The sequence below is a fragment of the Anolis carolinensis genome, chromosome 2 (genome assembly GCF_035594765.1).
Source record: "Anolis carolinensis isolate JA03-04 chromosome 2, rAnoCar3.1.pri, whole genome shotgun sequence".
NCBI classification, from domain to species: domain Eukaryota; kingdom Metazoa; phylum Chordata; class Lepidosauria; order Squamata; family Dactyloidae; genus Anolis; species Anolis carolinensis.
In genome coordinates, this window is record NC_085842.1 from 29,449,787 (window position 1) to 29,464,233 (window position 14,447).

Here is a 14,447-nt window from a genome sequence, read left to right on the forward strand (position 1 = left end):
GCAATGGGCCACCTTGATTAGCATTGAAAAATATTTTTAAAATATTATTTAAGTTCTGCACTTTGTTTAGGCCCTGTCTTTGTGTCCCCAAATTTAGACATTGCTGTAAAGTCTAACTTATCCCAAACTGAAATTTGATCTCCATGTAAAAAAAGGCACTTCTTGCTTTGGCTAGACTGAAACATAACCCAGTTTCACAGCATGATGTATTTAATGATGTGTATATAATGCATAGAAAGTTGATGTGCTGAAGGGATTAGCACTCTTCTGAGACCAGAATTTGAATCCTTCTCAGCCATGGAAACAAACTAAGTGATTTTTTAATTCATTTTAACTGTGAATTTTAAAATGCTCTTTATATTAGTTCTGTTTTAATGTTTGCATATTTGTATATTTTAATTGTATGTTAATGCTTTTTATGTTTAGCCGCTTCGATTCCCCTTTGGGAGAGATAAAGTGGGTTATAAATGATGATGATTATGATGATGGTGATGATGATGATGATGATGATGATGATGATGATGATGATGATAGGAAAATTACATTCTCTCAGAGTAAAGGAATAAATCTTGCCAAGAAAACTCCAGGATAAAATCACTTTAGGATAACCATAAGTCAGAAAGCACACAGCAACAAGTTCATGCATAAATATTTATCCCTCCTTTAGGAAATCTGCCATCACAAATCATATACAAAAACAAAAAATCTCTAATATTAAAATACAGTAGAGTCTCACTTATCCTACACTCGCTTATCCAACGTTCTGGATTATCCAATGCATTTTTGTAGTCAATGTTTTCAATACATTGTGATATTTTGGTGCTAAATTTGTAAATACAGTAATTACTACATAGCATTAGTGTGTATTGAATTACTTTTTCTGTCAAATATGTTGTATAACATGATATTTTGGTGCTTAATTTGTAAAATCATAATATAATTTGATGTTTAATAGGCTTTTCCTTAATCCCTCCTTATTATCCAACATATTCACTTTTCCAACGTTCTGCCAGCACATTTATGTTGGATAAGTGAGACTCTACTGTAACAATAAAATGGGGGACCTCAAAACTAAATTATAAATACTAAAGTAGTGGAAAAAGCAACTTTCAAGTTATTCTAGAAATGGTTGCAAGGCTACAAGATGTCTGCATTAAATTATGTAAGGAAATCCTGTATGATTTCCTCTTGACTTCTCCAAGGCATGTATCTGAATCTGCCAGAAATCTATTAATGTTTGTTTAATTTATATTGTGTGGTATTTATAGACAGGGAGTAAATGATGATGCAAGAAGGCTATGCTTTTCCATACAGTGATAAACATATAGATTTTATTTCTCATTCCCCAAAAAAGAGCTAGCTTACTTTTTGCCATGTTCCCTTGACCCAGAAAGTTAAGTGAAAAAGGTCCAACATAGAACTTTGGTTCAGCCCCAGTTACCACTTATATCGAAAGCCTCTGTTTCACAAACCCATGTGGTCACAGTACTGCAGGCCTCCATTATAAACTGATGTCCATTCAGCATCCCACAGCTGTTTGCTTCAACTGGACCCAGTTCTTGTAATCTGCAGGAAAAAAGAGAAAGTTGTTGGCTTTAGTGGGAAAGTATCAAAGGTAGCCCTGCTCCCTCCTTTTCCTCTTGACCATATTTCATCCTTTCTTTCTTTTCATTTACCCTAGTAGGTGCATCCTTTACCGAGTTAGGGGATGGGTTTTTTTTATCCTAATGGACAAATGGAGATTATATATGCAGGCAGTTACAAACCAGATAGGTTCTGTAGGTATGCTCTTACGATTAATTTGTCAGAACTGGTACATTTTAAGTATAACTCCAGCCAAATCTATATATATTAGCTTTGGATAACATAGGGAAACACCACCTGAGTTCTGTGAGTGCAGCATTTCTCCGAATGAAGCTGAGAGTGTTTGAGGACTGGGATAGCTGTAAGGATACCAAGATGCTTGTGTATAAAGCTACTAGCTTTGCCCGGCCACACATTGCTGTGGCTTATGGGAATCCTTTGTTAGCCAGGTGGAATAGCAGTGAATAGCCTTGCAGTCTCAAAGCCTGGCCATTTTCTGGAGTAACTAGAGCTTTTTGTTGTATGAACGTAGAGGCATGGATGAGGGGTTGTGCTGCCAAGTTTAATCTTTCTGGGATGTGTAGTTTTGTTGTTTTGTCCTAGGCCGAAATTTCATTACCCTTTTATATATAGAGATTTATTCATTTATATTATATGATATTATCTATTAATTATATTATATTATGTATTTATGATATTATATTTATTCATTTATATCATATTATATATTATTTTATTATGTAATATTTATTCATTGATATTATATTATATTATCTATTAATTATATCATATTATATTATGTATTGATATTATATTATGTATTATATTTATTCATTTATATCATATTATATATTATTGATATTATCTATATATATAAAAGAGTGATGGCATCACGGCAATTCACAAAACAACAAAAGTACAGGCCCCCCAACCTCAAAATTTCACAACACAACCCATCATCCACGCCTCAAGGTTGATACAACAAAAAGAAAAGAAAAATAAAGTCCTAATTAGAGGGAGAGCAATAATTGTTTTTATCCAATTGCTGCCAGTTTAGAGGGCTAATCTCTGCCCACTTGGTTGCCTAGCAACCAAGGGACAGCCAGGTTTCAGTTAGGGGACAGGCAGATTTAGGCCTCACTTAGACTTCTTCCACAGATTATCTAATTTGCACTGGATTATATGGCAGTGTAGACTCAAGGCCCTTCCACACAGCTATATAACCCATTTATAATCTTATATTATCTGCTTTGCACTGGATTATCTTGACTCCACACTGCCATATAATCCACTTCAGTCTGCATTTTATACAGCTGTGAAGAAGGGGCCTCATATAATCCAGTTCTAAGCAGATAATTTAAGATTATCAATATACAGTACTTATCCAACGTAAACAGGCCGGCAGGATAAGTGAATATGTTGGATAATAAGAAGGGATTCAGGAAAAGCCAATTAAACATCAATTTAGGTAATCGTTATACAAATTAAGCACCAAAACATCATATTATACAACAAATTTGACAGAAAAAGTAGTTCCATGCGCAGTAATGCTATGTAGTATTTACAGTAGAGTCTCACTTATCCAACACTCGCTTATCCAACGTTCTGGATTATCCAACGCATTTTTGTAGTCAATGCTTTCAATATATCGTGATATTTTGGTGCTAAATTCATAAATACAGTAATTACTATATAGCATTACTGTGTACTGAACTACTTTTCTGACAAATTTGTTGTCTAACATGATGTTTTGGTGCTTAATTTGTAAAATCATAACTTAATTTGATGTTTAATAGGGTTATCCTTAATTCCTCATTATCCAACATATTTGCTTATCCAACGTTCTGCCGGCCCGTTTATGTTGGATAAATGAGACTCTACTGTACTGTATTTACAAATTTACCACTAAAATATCACAATGAATTTAAAACACTGACTACAAAAACATTGATTATGAAAAGGCAGACTGCGTTGGATAATCCAGAACATTGTATAAGCGAATGTTGGATAAGTGAGATTCTTCTTTAATATGAAATAATTACTGGGATAGAATAATGCAGAACAATATAATCTCTAAAACCAGGACAGTAAATAAACAGGGGAATTCCACACAGGAAACAATCAGGGCCAGCTAACACCTCCCAACAAAGTATTCCCATCATCAAAGTCTGGAAAATCCTCTGTTTTCTCAGGGCCACAGACAGTAGAAGCACATAAAATATCGCAAACAACACCACTCTGAAAACAAGGGAATTCCAGACAGGAAACAATCAGGGCCAGCTAACACCTCCCAACAAAAAATTCACTCAGGGAGGAAACAGCCAGGCTTTAAAGCTGCAAGGCCATTACATCCTAATCATTTTTCCTAATTGCAGCATTCATACTTGCCTCCAACAAACAAAAAAAACCAATCAGAAATATTGTATATTCACAACCTTTAGGAAATAATATCCCCTGATGGTGCAGCGTGTTAAAGCGCTGAGCTGCTGAACTTCTGGACTGAAAGGCCACAGGTTTGAATTGGGGGAGCGGAGAGAGCCCCCACTGTTAGCCCCAGCTTCTGCCAACCCAGAAGTTCAAAAACATGCAAATGTGAGTGCATCAATAGGTACTGCTCCGGCGGGAAGGTAACGCCGCTCCATGCAGTCATCCCACATGACTTTGGAGGAGTCTACGGACAACGCCGGCTCTTCGGCTTAGAAATGGAGATGAGCACCAACCCCCAGAGTCAGACACGACTGGACTTAATGTCTGGGGAAAACCTTTACCCTTGACCTTAACTACCACCAATTCCTCAATACTTTATTTCCCATACCACCAGACTTCGCCACAGCAACGCGTGGCGGGCACAGCTAGTATTATGTATTATACTAGCTTTGCCTGGCCACGCATTGCTGTGGCTTATGGGAATCCTTTTTTAGCCAGGTGGAATAGCAGTGAATAGCCTTGCAGTCTCAAAGCCTGGCTGTTTTCTGGAGTAGCTGGAGCTTTTTGTTGTATGAACGTAGAGGCATGGATTGTGCTGCCAAGTTTAATCTTTCTGGGATGTGTAGTTTTGTTGTTTTGTCCTAGGCCAAAATTTCATTACTCTTTTATATATATAGATATAGATTGTCTTCCCAACCCTGCTATATGCCTGCAAAACATGGACTGTCTACAGACGTCACACTCAACTCCTGGAAAGATTCCATTAGCATTGCCTCTGAAAATTCCTGCAAATCTCATGGGAAGATAGGAGGACAAATGTCAGCATGCTGGAAGAAGCAAAGGGAAACCAGCATTGAAACGATGCTCCTATGCCATCAACTCCGCTGGACTGGCCACCTTGTCCAATCACCATCTCCCAAAGCAGTTACTATACTCCCAACTGAAGAATGGAAAACAAAATGTTGGTAGACAGGAAAAGAGATTTAAAGATGGGCTTAAAGTTAACCTCAAAAACTGTGCCATAGACACCAAGAACTGGGAATCCCTGACCCTTGAGCACTCTAACTGGAGGTCAGCTGTGACCAGCAGTGCTGTGGAATTCAAAGAGGCATGAATGGAGGGCTTAAGGGAGAAATGTGCCAAGAGGAAGGTGCATCAAGCCAACCCTGGCCAGGACCACCTTCCATCTGGAAACTGATGTCCTCACTGCAGAAGAACATGTGGGTCAAGAATAGGTCTCCACAGCCACCTATGCATCCACCGCCAAGACACTACACTTGGAGGACCATCATCCCTGGGCTACGAGAGATCGCCTAAGTAAGTAAATAAGTAAGTAAGGTGTTTCTTTTGCTGTCTGTGCCCCTGTTCAGAAGATTTCATCTCACTTTCTGTCCCTGTGATATATGGATTTTGGAAAATTTGTCTTGTTGTGGAAATAAAGATTGGTGGTGGACAACCTTTCCCTATGATAACTCTTCCAGGAATGATTTATCTAACCCCTGTTCTTAACCATGAGTCATTTGTAAGTGAGATGTTTGTAACTCGGGGACTACCTAGAACATTTAGGATTTCTAACCTGTATAAAGAATATATATATATCCTCCATACAGACTGGAAATGCTAAATGTTCCAGAATCCAAAATTGTTCACTTGAGTGGCTGTGATAGATACCTTTTTTGCTTTCTTTGTTTCACAAAAAAAAAAGATTTAAAAATATTGTTTATCAACTTGTGATGACAACATTAAGCAGAAATACTTACTGTTTTTCATCTAGGGAGGAACCATCCACCCAGGTCAATTTGTTTTCAGGGAATGTGGTTGTCAGTCCAATCCATAGCAACTGCGTTTCTCCAATAACACTCTGAATAAAAGCCTGTAATCAGGAAAAAAGTTCTGCCGGTGTTGTAATAGAATTGCTCCTCCTTTCTCAAATAAGTATAGCTACAATGAGGATACTTCAGAGTTTACTACAATCTGCCCTTCCAAACTGCCACAATATTTGTTGGACCCATGGTTTCCTTGACTCAAATAGCAATACATTAAACTGTAAAATAGTGAACATGGGTAAAAAAAATTGGAGCACTGAAGAAAATTGCCCAAAAAAGGAAGCAATGGAACTAGGTCCATAGAAAACATGTTTGTAAATTTGAATATATTTGGGTCACAACCTCTCTTCCAGATGTCTTAGGGCAGATCTATATTAAATTGAGGTCAATCTGGTGAACCATATGCCAGATCAGTCCCAAGATGGTCGGATAGGCAATTTTTAAGGAGTCCTTAACACCTCTCTCCCATCCTCCATGTAACCCTTACCATTGTCTCCCATCCTTCATGATGCTATGACACAGGTCTGCCTTCAACCATCACCTGCAGTGATGTTGGCCAGGGCCGACAGGGGATAAAGGGGACGAGAGGAGGATTCACCCCTTCCTCCCCCCCCCCCCGCCACCAGTTGTCCTATTGCCCCAGACGATGTTAATTTGGCCAACAGATAGGATCCAGTCACAGCTGGAGACTGTTACAACATGGATAGCAGGAGGGGATAGTAACTGCCATCCCATGTTGCCAGGATGCCCACCCTCCTTGAACAAATTGAAAAAAAGGGTAAAACTTTCCAAACAGTGTATCACAGACCTGGGTAACTTTGGCCCTCCAGGTGTTTTGGACTTCATCTCCCACAATTCCCAACAGCTGATAGGAATAGTGGGAGTTGAAGTCCAGAACACCTGGTGTATCATGACACATTAGTGTGCCATGCAAACGTACTGAGAAATCACAAAAATCGTAGAAATATTATCTTAGTAAAAGTAAAGGTTTTCCCCTAACATAAAATATAGTCATATCTGACTCTGGGGGTTGATGCTCAACTCCATTTCTAAGCCTTTCCAAACAGAGCCGTTGTTGTCTGTAGACACCTCCAAGGTCATGTAGCCGGCATGACTGCATGGAGTGCCGTTACCTTCCTGGTGGAGTGGTACCTATTGATCTACTCACATTTGCATGTTTTCAAACTGCTGGGTTGGCAGAAACTGAGGTTAAAAGGTTAAATAATAATAAATTTTATTATTATTATTATTATTATTATTATTATTATTATTATTATTAAAAGCTGAGCTCACCCTACTCCTCAGATTCGAACTGCTGATCTTTCATTCAGCAAGTTTGGCAGCTCAGCGGTGTAACCCACTATGGCATCGGGCGCTCCATTTTTATTTTACAAATCATTTTTGTTAACAAAATTATTATCTTACAAATCATATTTTAACAAATAAAAATGATACATTTTCATGAGATATGTTGAGTCTCCGTACATTTTATTATTACAATTCTATATGTTTCCATATCCAAACTTTGGTTTACTAGTAAAACTGAATTACTATGTATGAAGCGACTCAGGTCCTAAAAGGTATGTCACCAACTTGAAATGCTGGAAAGCTCTACAGTGGGTATGATGGGATTTCCATTATGTGTTGGATCTCCTCAGGCCATTCTAGGCCTAGAAGAGAAAGTAAGTAGGAAATACTTAGTTTTCACTTCCTGTTTCAATTAAAGACTTTATCAGAGTGACCACTGAATTCACCATGGATCATGGTGAACCTGACTGTGCCTGGTGGGGAGCATGGTGAACCTGTCATCCTACGCCTCGCATTGCCCAACTTATACTTATCCCATCCCACTGCCTAGCTTCCCCCGTTGTTGCTAATGCAACATGAGACACCTTCCATGTTGCCACCTCAGTGGCATATGCTGGTTTCACTTTAATTTAGCCATGGAGCCCTGCAGGAAGTAGCTGTACATCGTGAGATGGTAGCCAGCAGGTTCCATAGCTAAACTGGAGAGGAACTGTTGTATGCCATCAAATTCAACCCCGTCTGATGAGGTCGAAAGTCTTCTCCTTGTTGATCCAGGCCCTGCAAAACAAATATGGAGATAATACCCTTCCCACCCAGTGCAATCTCTTTTCTTTACCACTGGGGTCCAGAAGTGTTGTAGAAATGGCTCTGGGACTCACATGAGTCATTGATAAAACTTAGCCCATCCCTAGCCTAAAAGTGGGGTTTGCCTTGGCCAGTATGCACATGTATCATTTCAACTATAACTCAAAAAAAAAAAGGTTGCTCATGCAATCTTCTTCATGCAGAACTCCATGTTAATATTGCAGACTCTCACACACAAAGATTTCCTTTGCCCTGTTGAAACTAAAGTGCAGCTGTGTCTGCTTGGATTTACCACTTCATCCTGATTCTGTACCACCAGCATCTGAGAGTCTTTTGCTTTGCAGTCTTCCTGACCCTTCTTCCAAGTTTCTTGTTTTTTCGAGACCCAGTAGCACTTGTTCCCATAACGAAACCAATTCTGTGGGCAAAGTTTGCACTTAAAGCTCTCTGAAAAGAGGGAAAAAAGAATGGGGATATAAATTGTTGTATGTCTGAATCAGTGTCACTATATGAGAATCTGTCCATGTTTGCAGCTTTGACTTGCAAAAGTCACCCACTGCATGACTATCAGCCTCCTCCCACTAGACTCAAATCAAGGAAAAGCTTCATGAGAACCACCACTCCTCTTAATGTTCCTCCAGCAACAGCAAGAGTATCCCTCTGGACAGTTAAACCAGGCAATCCCAACTAGATGGTCCCCCATGAGGGTCTTCCTCCAGAGGCAAACCAAGAATTGGCAACTTGGAAGTCCCTAAATAGACCCAGAAGTGGAGTGGCCAGATCAAAAGACAACTTGGCAAGATGGCACTACTAGAAGAATCCTCCACCTTGTGTGACTGTGGAGCAGAACAAACAACTCCGCATATGTATGCTTGCCCACAATGTCCTGCCTCATGTACAGAGGAGGAGTTGTTTAAAGCTATGGACAATGAGGTCGCTGTTGCCCGCTTTTGGTCTAAAACTATTTAGCTGCTTGTGATTCCTTTATTTTATCACTTTTAAACTTATTTATTATGCAATGCTTTTGACATGAAATATAAATAAAAGCTTTGACTTTTGTGGATTTTGTTATTCGCATATTTCTTTTCCCTCATGCCACTTCCCTAAATTATCTTGAAGTCCTTTAAGAAAAGGCAAACAGATGAGCAAAGATAGGTGTACTATAGCTATCTGACTTTTTTTATCAGCTGTGGCTAATAGCAGCAATGAGGGGACAGATTTTAAAAACAGTGTGTGGGTGGTGCTTCCATTTTAGTTTGCTTGTGAATCTAGTTAGGGATTTAGCTCAAATTCTAAAGGAGTAATCCAGAGTGCTAAGTTTCCAAAAAATCCTCAGAATCTTGGATAGCTCTTTTAAAGTTTGCATCAAAGCCTGAAGTGGATTCACCACTCCACAGACCATGAAGCCATTAAGTCTGCTCAAACCAGTAAAATAAAATATTCCTCTTTTCCCCCTTAATTTGGAATCAGTCCAAATTATTTTTCTCCCAATAATGCAATGATGTCTGCAGGTGAAGTTTCTATTTTGCAGGTGCCCTGCGTCATTCACTAAAACTTTGTGCTCCAGTGGCACCATCTTCCATTGGTACTTGCATTTCCACCACTTATTTTAGCCTTTCTTCCCCTATAATATGTTAAGGGAGAAAAGATGTACTAGCTGCACAGTTATAGCTCTCTGTTTAAGCAGCCAAGATCTAATCACAAACCTTCCGAGACACATCTTATTCAACCTTTAGAGAGGCTCCAGAAAGTCTGGCTTCAAATATTTCCCAGTGTTATCTGAGTCCTATTTGCAGTGGCTTTTTGTGTCTCAAACCGACATTTGGAGGATAAATATTATAGTCTTCCCCTACATAGCCACGCATTCTGCATCCACACATTCAACCATGATTTGAAAATGTTTAGGTGCCAAAAGGAAAACCTTGATCATGCAATTTTATATAAGAGCCATCCTTTTACTACACTAATCTACACAATACACTAAAATTTGAGGGGCAGGGGGTGTCCTGAAACCAAGCCTCCCCAGATACACAATTAAGAAAAGGAAATAGAAGCTGACTATAACATCATATGGTAATAACATTAAAATCAACATTGTTATTGTTATCCTGGGGTTGCAATAATATTTATTACAACCATAAAGTTGTGTCTTTCAGAAAAATCAAACCTTCACAACTTTGATATATTATAAGTTCTGTGATATTTAAGAAAATTGCTATGATAGTCTATCATTTCTTACTTTTGCCCTTGAGAGAAAATACTGATACCTGTTAAGCTGATACGAAGCGGCTTACACAAAAATTGTTTCAAGTGAGAGATGACATTCTCCAGGCTAGTCTTATCTTGTGTGCCATTGCGGAGTTCTTGAGAGACAGAAGGTTTCTCCAGAGCATCTATATATTGCCTCGTCTGAAAAGCTTGAAATAGCAACATCCATTTAGTGATTACTACACACAGAGCACGTTACTCTCCAACAATGTTTACATGAAATGCACAATATGCTATTTTCACAATTTTCCACACATTTCATTACATATTTGGTATTTTCAAGTAACACAAAAGTATGAGTAGCAGGTGAACTTTAGACTGTATTAAAGACATCAGAGTCTTTGCTGTGGTAAAATATTTTATTAGACCAACCAAAGAAGCCCCTAAGATCTCTCTATAAATTTTGGAAACCACAGGTTTGTTCATCAAGCCAAGATATCTTTAAAACACTGGCAGAACTAAAGATGTTATATGAAGTGGCAATGTCAGGAGTCACTTAGTTTGCAGGTGTTTTTAAGATCATATGCAAGTTCCTTCTAATAGTCAATTGAAACAGACTTGGTCCTTCCCTCTGGAAGCAGAGAACAGGCCCAATACCTTCTCTCTGTGACAGTGCTTGGGGCATTTAGAAAGTGCTATCATGTCACCTTTCAGTATTTTTTTTTTACCAAGCTAAACATGGTGAACATAGTTGGTTTGGTGGTTCATTTCTCCTCATGTGGGGATTGAAGCTGTCAAAGATCTGTTTATTGGTTCATGGTAGGATCACACATTTGTGAAAAAGCTAGGGAGTCCATCCAGATGCTCTGTCTTATGGAAGAACATCTACTGGGACTGGGCTTCCAAATGGAGTGGAGCTGATGGACCATAAATATGTCATTGAATAGGTTTTAGTTGTATAGTGGGAGGAAATGTGCCTTACTTTGAATGTGCTTACACAATGGCCCTTTCAGACTTGTTTTTATTTTAGTGCAAATTCTGCAATGTATAAAATAGAAACACTACTCACCAAAAATTCGCAAAGCTATGGCAGCTCCTGCTAGAAGAAGGAAAACAACACCTCCAGCTCCAATAATGATCTGACACCAGCGTTGGTGGCTCAGCTGGGTTTCTATAAGAACCAATGTTTAAAGGATGATCATGGTTTCAGTACATGCAACAATGATAATAAATCATTTTGGGGGGAAAACTAATAATGAACTCTGTGCACCACAAGTGAGGAAATGCTGTCCCATTGGCAAAGGTTCTTCATCAGACCTGCAGGGATGCTGGTGGCTCCCAGGTCAGTGAGATCTTGAGCCCAATGCATTTTAACCTGTACTTATAAGATGATAGCCATGTGCTGAGCTCTATCCCCAAACAAGTCCAAGGCTTTGGATAGCTCTTAAAGTTTGGATTGAAATCCATAGCAGATGCACCGTTTCACTGGAAAAAAACAAACCAACAGCCAATACTGCCAACTTGAAAGCTTTTCTCCCAGATACTATGTACTATACTAGAAGGAATAAGCATTTATCTCCAATCAGTAAGATAACAATAGGAGGGGAACCAAATTATAAATCTGTATTAGAATAGTTATATGATGGTTATACCAAAGGAAAGTGAGGTAGGGGAGTGAAAACTAATCTGATACGAAACTTGTGGTGCTTGCAATAAAGGGAGACAATAATTTTGAAATAGGCCTCTACTATGGAATAAAGACCTTCCCAAGAATGCAGGGGAAACACATAAGATGCCCATTAGAGGTCACATCTGGCTATGGCAAAAAAATAAGATTGCATTTTAACTCTTTAAGTTGTTTGACTGCTACTGAAAATCGGCAATACAGCAATAAAATAGTTGACTCTCCACATTTACAAGTTTAAATTTGAAGGAGTAAAACCATTTCCCCGTTTTCCTGTTACCCACCACCACCACCACTACCACCCAAGTCGTCGTTGTGGAAACAACCCTCGTTTATGAAATGGAAAGTGGAGAGAGGGAAAACCAGTGAAAACAGGGGAAATGGTTTTCCTCCTTCAACTCCCCCCCCCCCATAAAATGGACTATCATCTATGTCCTCCATCTCTGGCCTCCACCTGGATAATGGAACAGAACACTTCCCGGCAGTAGAAATAACTCCTCTAGATATTGTCAGATTAAGGTAAGGTAAAGGTTTCCCCTGACGTTAAGTCCCCTCATGTCTGACTCTGGGGGTTGGTGCTCATCTCCATTTCTAAGCCAAAGAGCCAGCGTTGCCCGTAGACACCTCCAAGGTCATGTGGCCGGCATGACTGCAACTCCCATAATTCCTCATTATGGGCTGTTGGATACCACTATTCAAAACCATCTATAGGACAACATGTTTTCTACTCTGTGGCAAGGCAAGAATTCAGCAACCTGATGTTCTTCGGATGTTCTAAACTACAATGATAAACACAGTCTCTCCCAACATAAGATTATGGGTACAATTGATCCACAAAACTATTGGAACAGCACTTCAAATGTAGAAATTTCATTCAAATGAAGAAGCTCTTACTTACTTGGTTCCTGGGTTCCTGGGTAAAGCTGGCGCCCTTTCCTTGTGCAAACATTAAGAGCCACGTAGCCCTCCTCATCCTCCATTTCTGGAGAGACACCTTTTAGCGCCTTCTTAGAAATTGCATGCTGGGACAGAGAGGTGTGCAGAGAGGCAGAGTACTTCTTTGTACCTGAAGCTCAGCTCAGCATAAGAAAGGCTGGCTGACCCCTTCCTGGAGAAAAGGAAGCAAATCACACAGGAAGCAATGTCTCTCTGACCACCTGTCAGCACTTCTGCGCTGCTCTTGAAGACTGGCAGTGAAGTTTCATTTCCAAAAATGGTGGTGAGGGAAGATCAAGCAGCCAGCCCCAAAGATACATTCTTGTTGGGAGATATCTTTTCCCCCCAACCCTCATTTTATTCTATTTATTCTATTGTTTCCCATCAAGAAATGAACCAAATTAATATTGCAACTCCAGTGTGCTAGAGACAGCATTATGTGTCTGATTGGTGTGAAATTTTGCAAACTTGTTCCATGCTGGAGCCAAAATTAAACAATCAAAGAAAGCAATTGCATCTCACTAGGAAAATGCAAGGTGTTTAACTTAAGATGTATATACATTAAAAACTTAATGCAGTTTGACATTACTTTAACTGCTATCACTATATGCCATGGAATCTTGAAAGATGTAGTTTGGAGAGACAACAAACTTCTTTAGCAGAGAAGGTGAAAGAACTTGTCAAACTACAACTTCTATGATTCCAAAGCATTGAATCATGGCAGTTAAAGTACTGCTAAACTCCATTAAGCCTATCATATAGGTGTACTGTCATGATCCCACCCAACAGTAACAAAGCAGCAAAAAATGACAAAGATAACAATAACAGCTAACAGTCTTGGTATGGGAGATTTAGCAGAAAGGAGGGTGCTTACCTTTTTCTCACTAATGAATCATCCTTGCAAACCTACCAACATGCCAGACATCTTAAATTACTGTCTTCCCCCTCCAAGTTTTCAATAAACCTGGTTTGAAGGGTTGAGGTGGGAAGTTATGGGTGCAGGATGCATTTTCAAGATACTATGTTTAGCCTGGATAAGGGAAGACTGATATGATATGGAAGCCGTCTCCAGATACCTCAAAGGCTGTCACGTGGAAGATAGACAAGTTCGCTTTTTGTTGTTCAGAGACTGAATGAATGAATTCAAATTACAAAAAGGAGATTCCAGTTCAACATGGGTAAGAACTTTTGGACAGTAGGAACAGTTCAAGAGTGGGTCATATTTTACCTCACCAGATTGTGGACTCTCTTCCATTGCATGCCTTCAAACAAAAGTTGATCAAGGGATGCTTTTGCTGTAGATTTCAGTTGGTTTAGTTCACTGCTTTTTAACCTGTGAGTCCCAACCCCAAATGGGGTCCCCAGAGCTCAATGTTAGGGATACAAAAATACCAAGAATAAAAAGTTTCTCGGTGCCACTCATTCCACAAATCTGTTAACAACAATGTGCAGTGTTTACAGTAAACTCTGCAAGAAATGCTTCAGCTGTACTCCACAAAAAGAAAAAACAGTAATTTTAGCAAGCCTTGAAAATACTGATTTATTATCAGTATATGTTTGATTTTTATACTTATTTTATATACCTATATTTAGGGTCATGAAAAATTCTCAGGCAGAAAAGGGCTGCGAGTAGGACACGTTTTAAAAGCACTGATTTAGTTGACTCTTCC

General features: G+C 39.2%; 1 protein-coding gene across 2 annotated transcripts; it reads right to left on the minus strand.

The window, feature by feature from the left end:
- Positions 1-637: 637 nt before the first annotated feature.
- Positions 638-14,114, minus strand: LOC100565689 (killer cell lectin-like receptor subfamily F member 1). Of its 2 annotated transcripts, XM_062969545.1 has the most exons (7): positions 13,652-14,114; positions 12,740-12,949; positions 11,227-11,328; positions 10,217-10,366; positions 8,182-8,396; positions 5,772-5,884; positions 638-1,566 (listed from the first exon to the last, which is right to left on the minus strand). In XM_062969545.1, exons 2-7 carry the CDS (start codon positions 12,819-12,821, stop codon positions 1,428-1,430), a joined length of 801 nt encoding a protein of 266 aa, XP_062825615.1. In that variant the 5' UTR covers positions 12,822-12,949; positions 13,652-14,114; the 3' UTR covers positions 638-1,427. The 2 variants fall into 2 exon arrangements, with proteins under 2 accessions (XP_062825615.1, XP_008103843.1); XM_008105636.3 differs by lacking the exon at positions 13,652-14,114 and having other exon boundaries at positions 8,242-8,396; positions 12,740-12,997.
- Between the last annotated feature and the right edge of the window lie 333 nt (positions 14,115-14,447).

What these genes read in the sequence shown, in the direction of transcription:
- LOC100565689 (XM_062969545.1), bottom strand. Translation starts at nt 12,821, where the DNA reads ATGGAGGATGAGGAGGGCTACGTGGCTCTTAATGTTTGCACAAGGAAA. An exon ending in CATAGCTTTGCGAATTTTTG is followed by an intron (nt 10,367 to 11,226) that starts GTGAGTAGTGTT and finishes TGCTATTTCAAG; the next exon opens with CTTTTCAGACGAGGCAATAT. An exon ending in GGCAAAGGAAATCTTTGTGT is followed by an intron (nt 5,885 to 8,181) that starts GTGAGAGTCTGC and finishes TCCTGATTACAG; the next exon opens with GCTTTTATTCAGAGTGTTAT.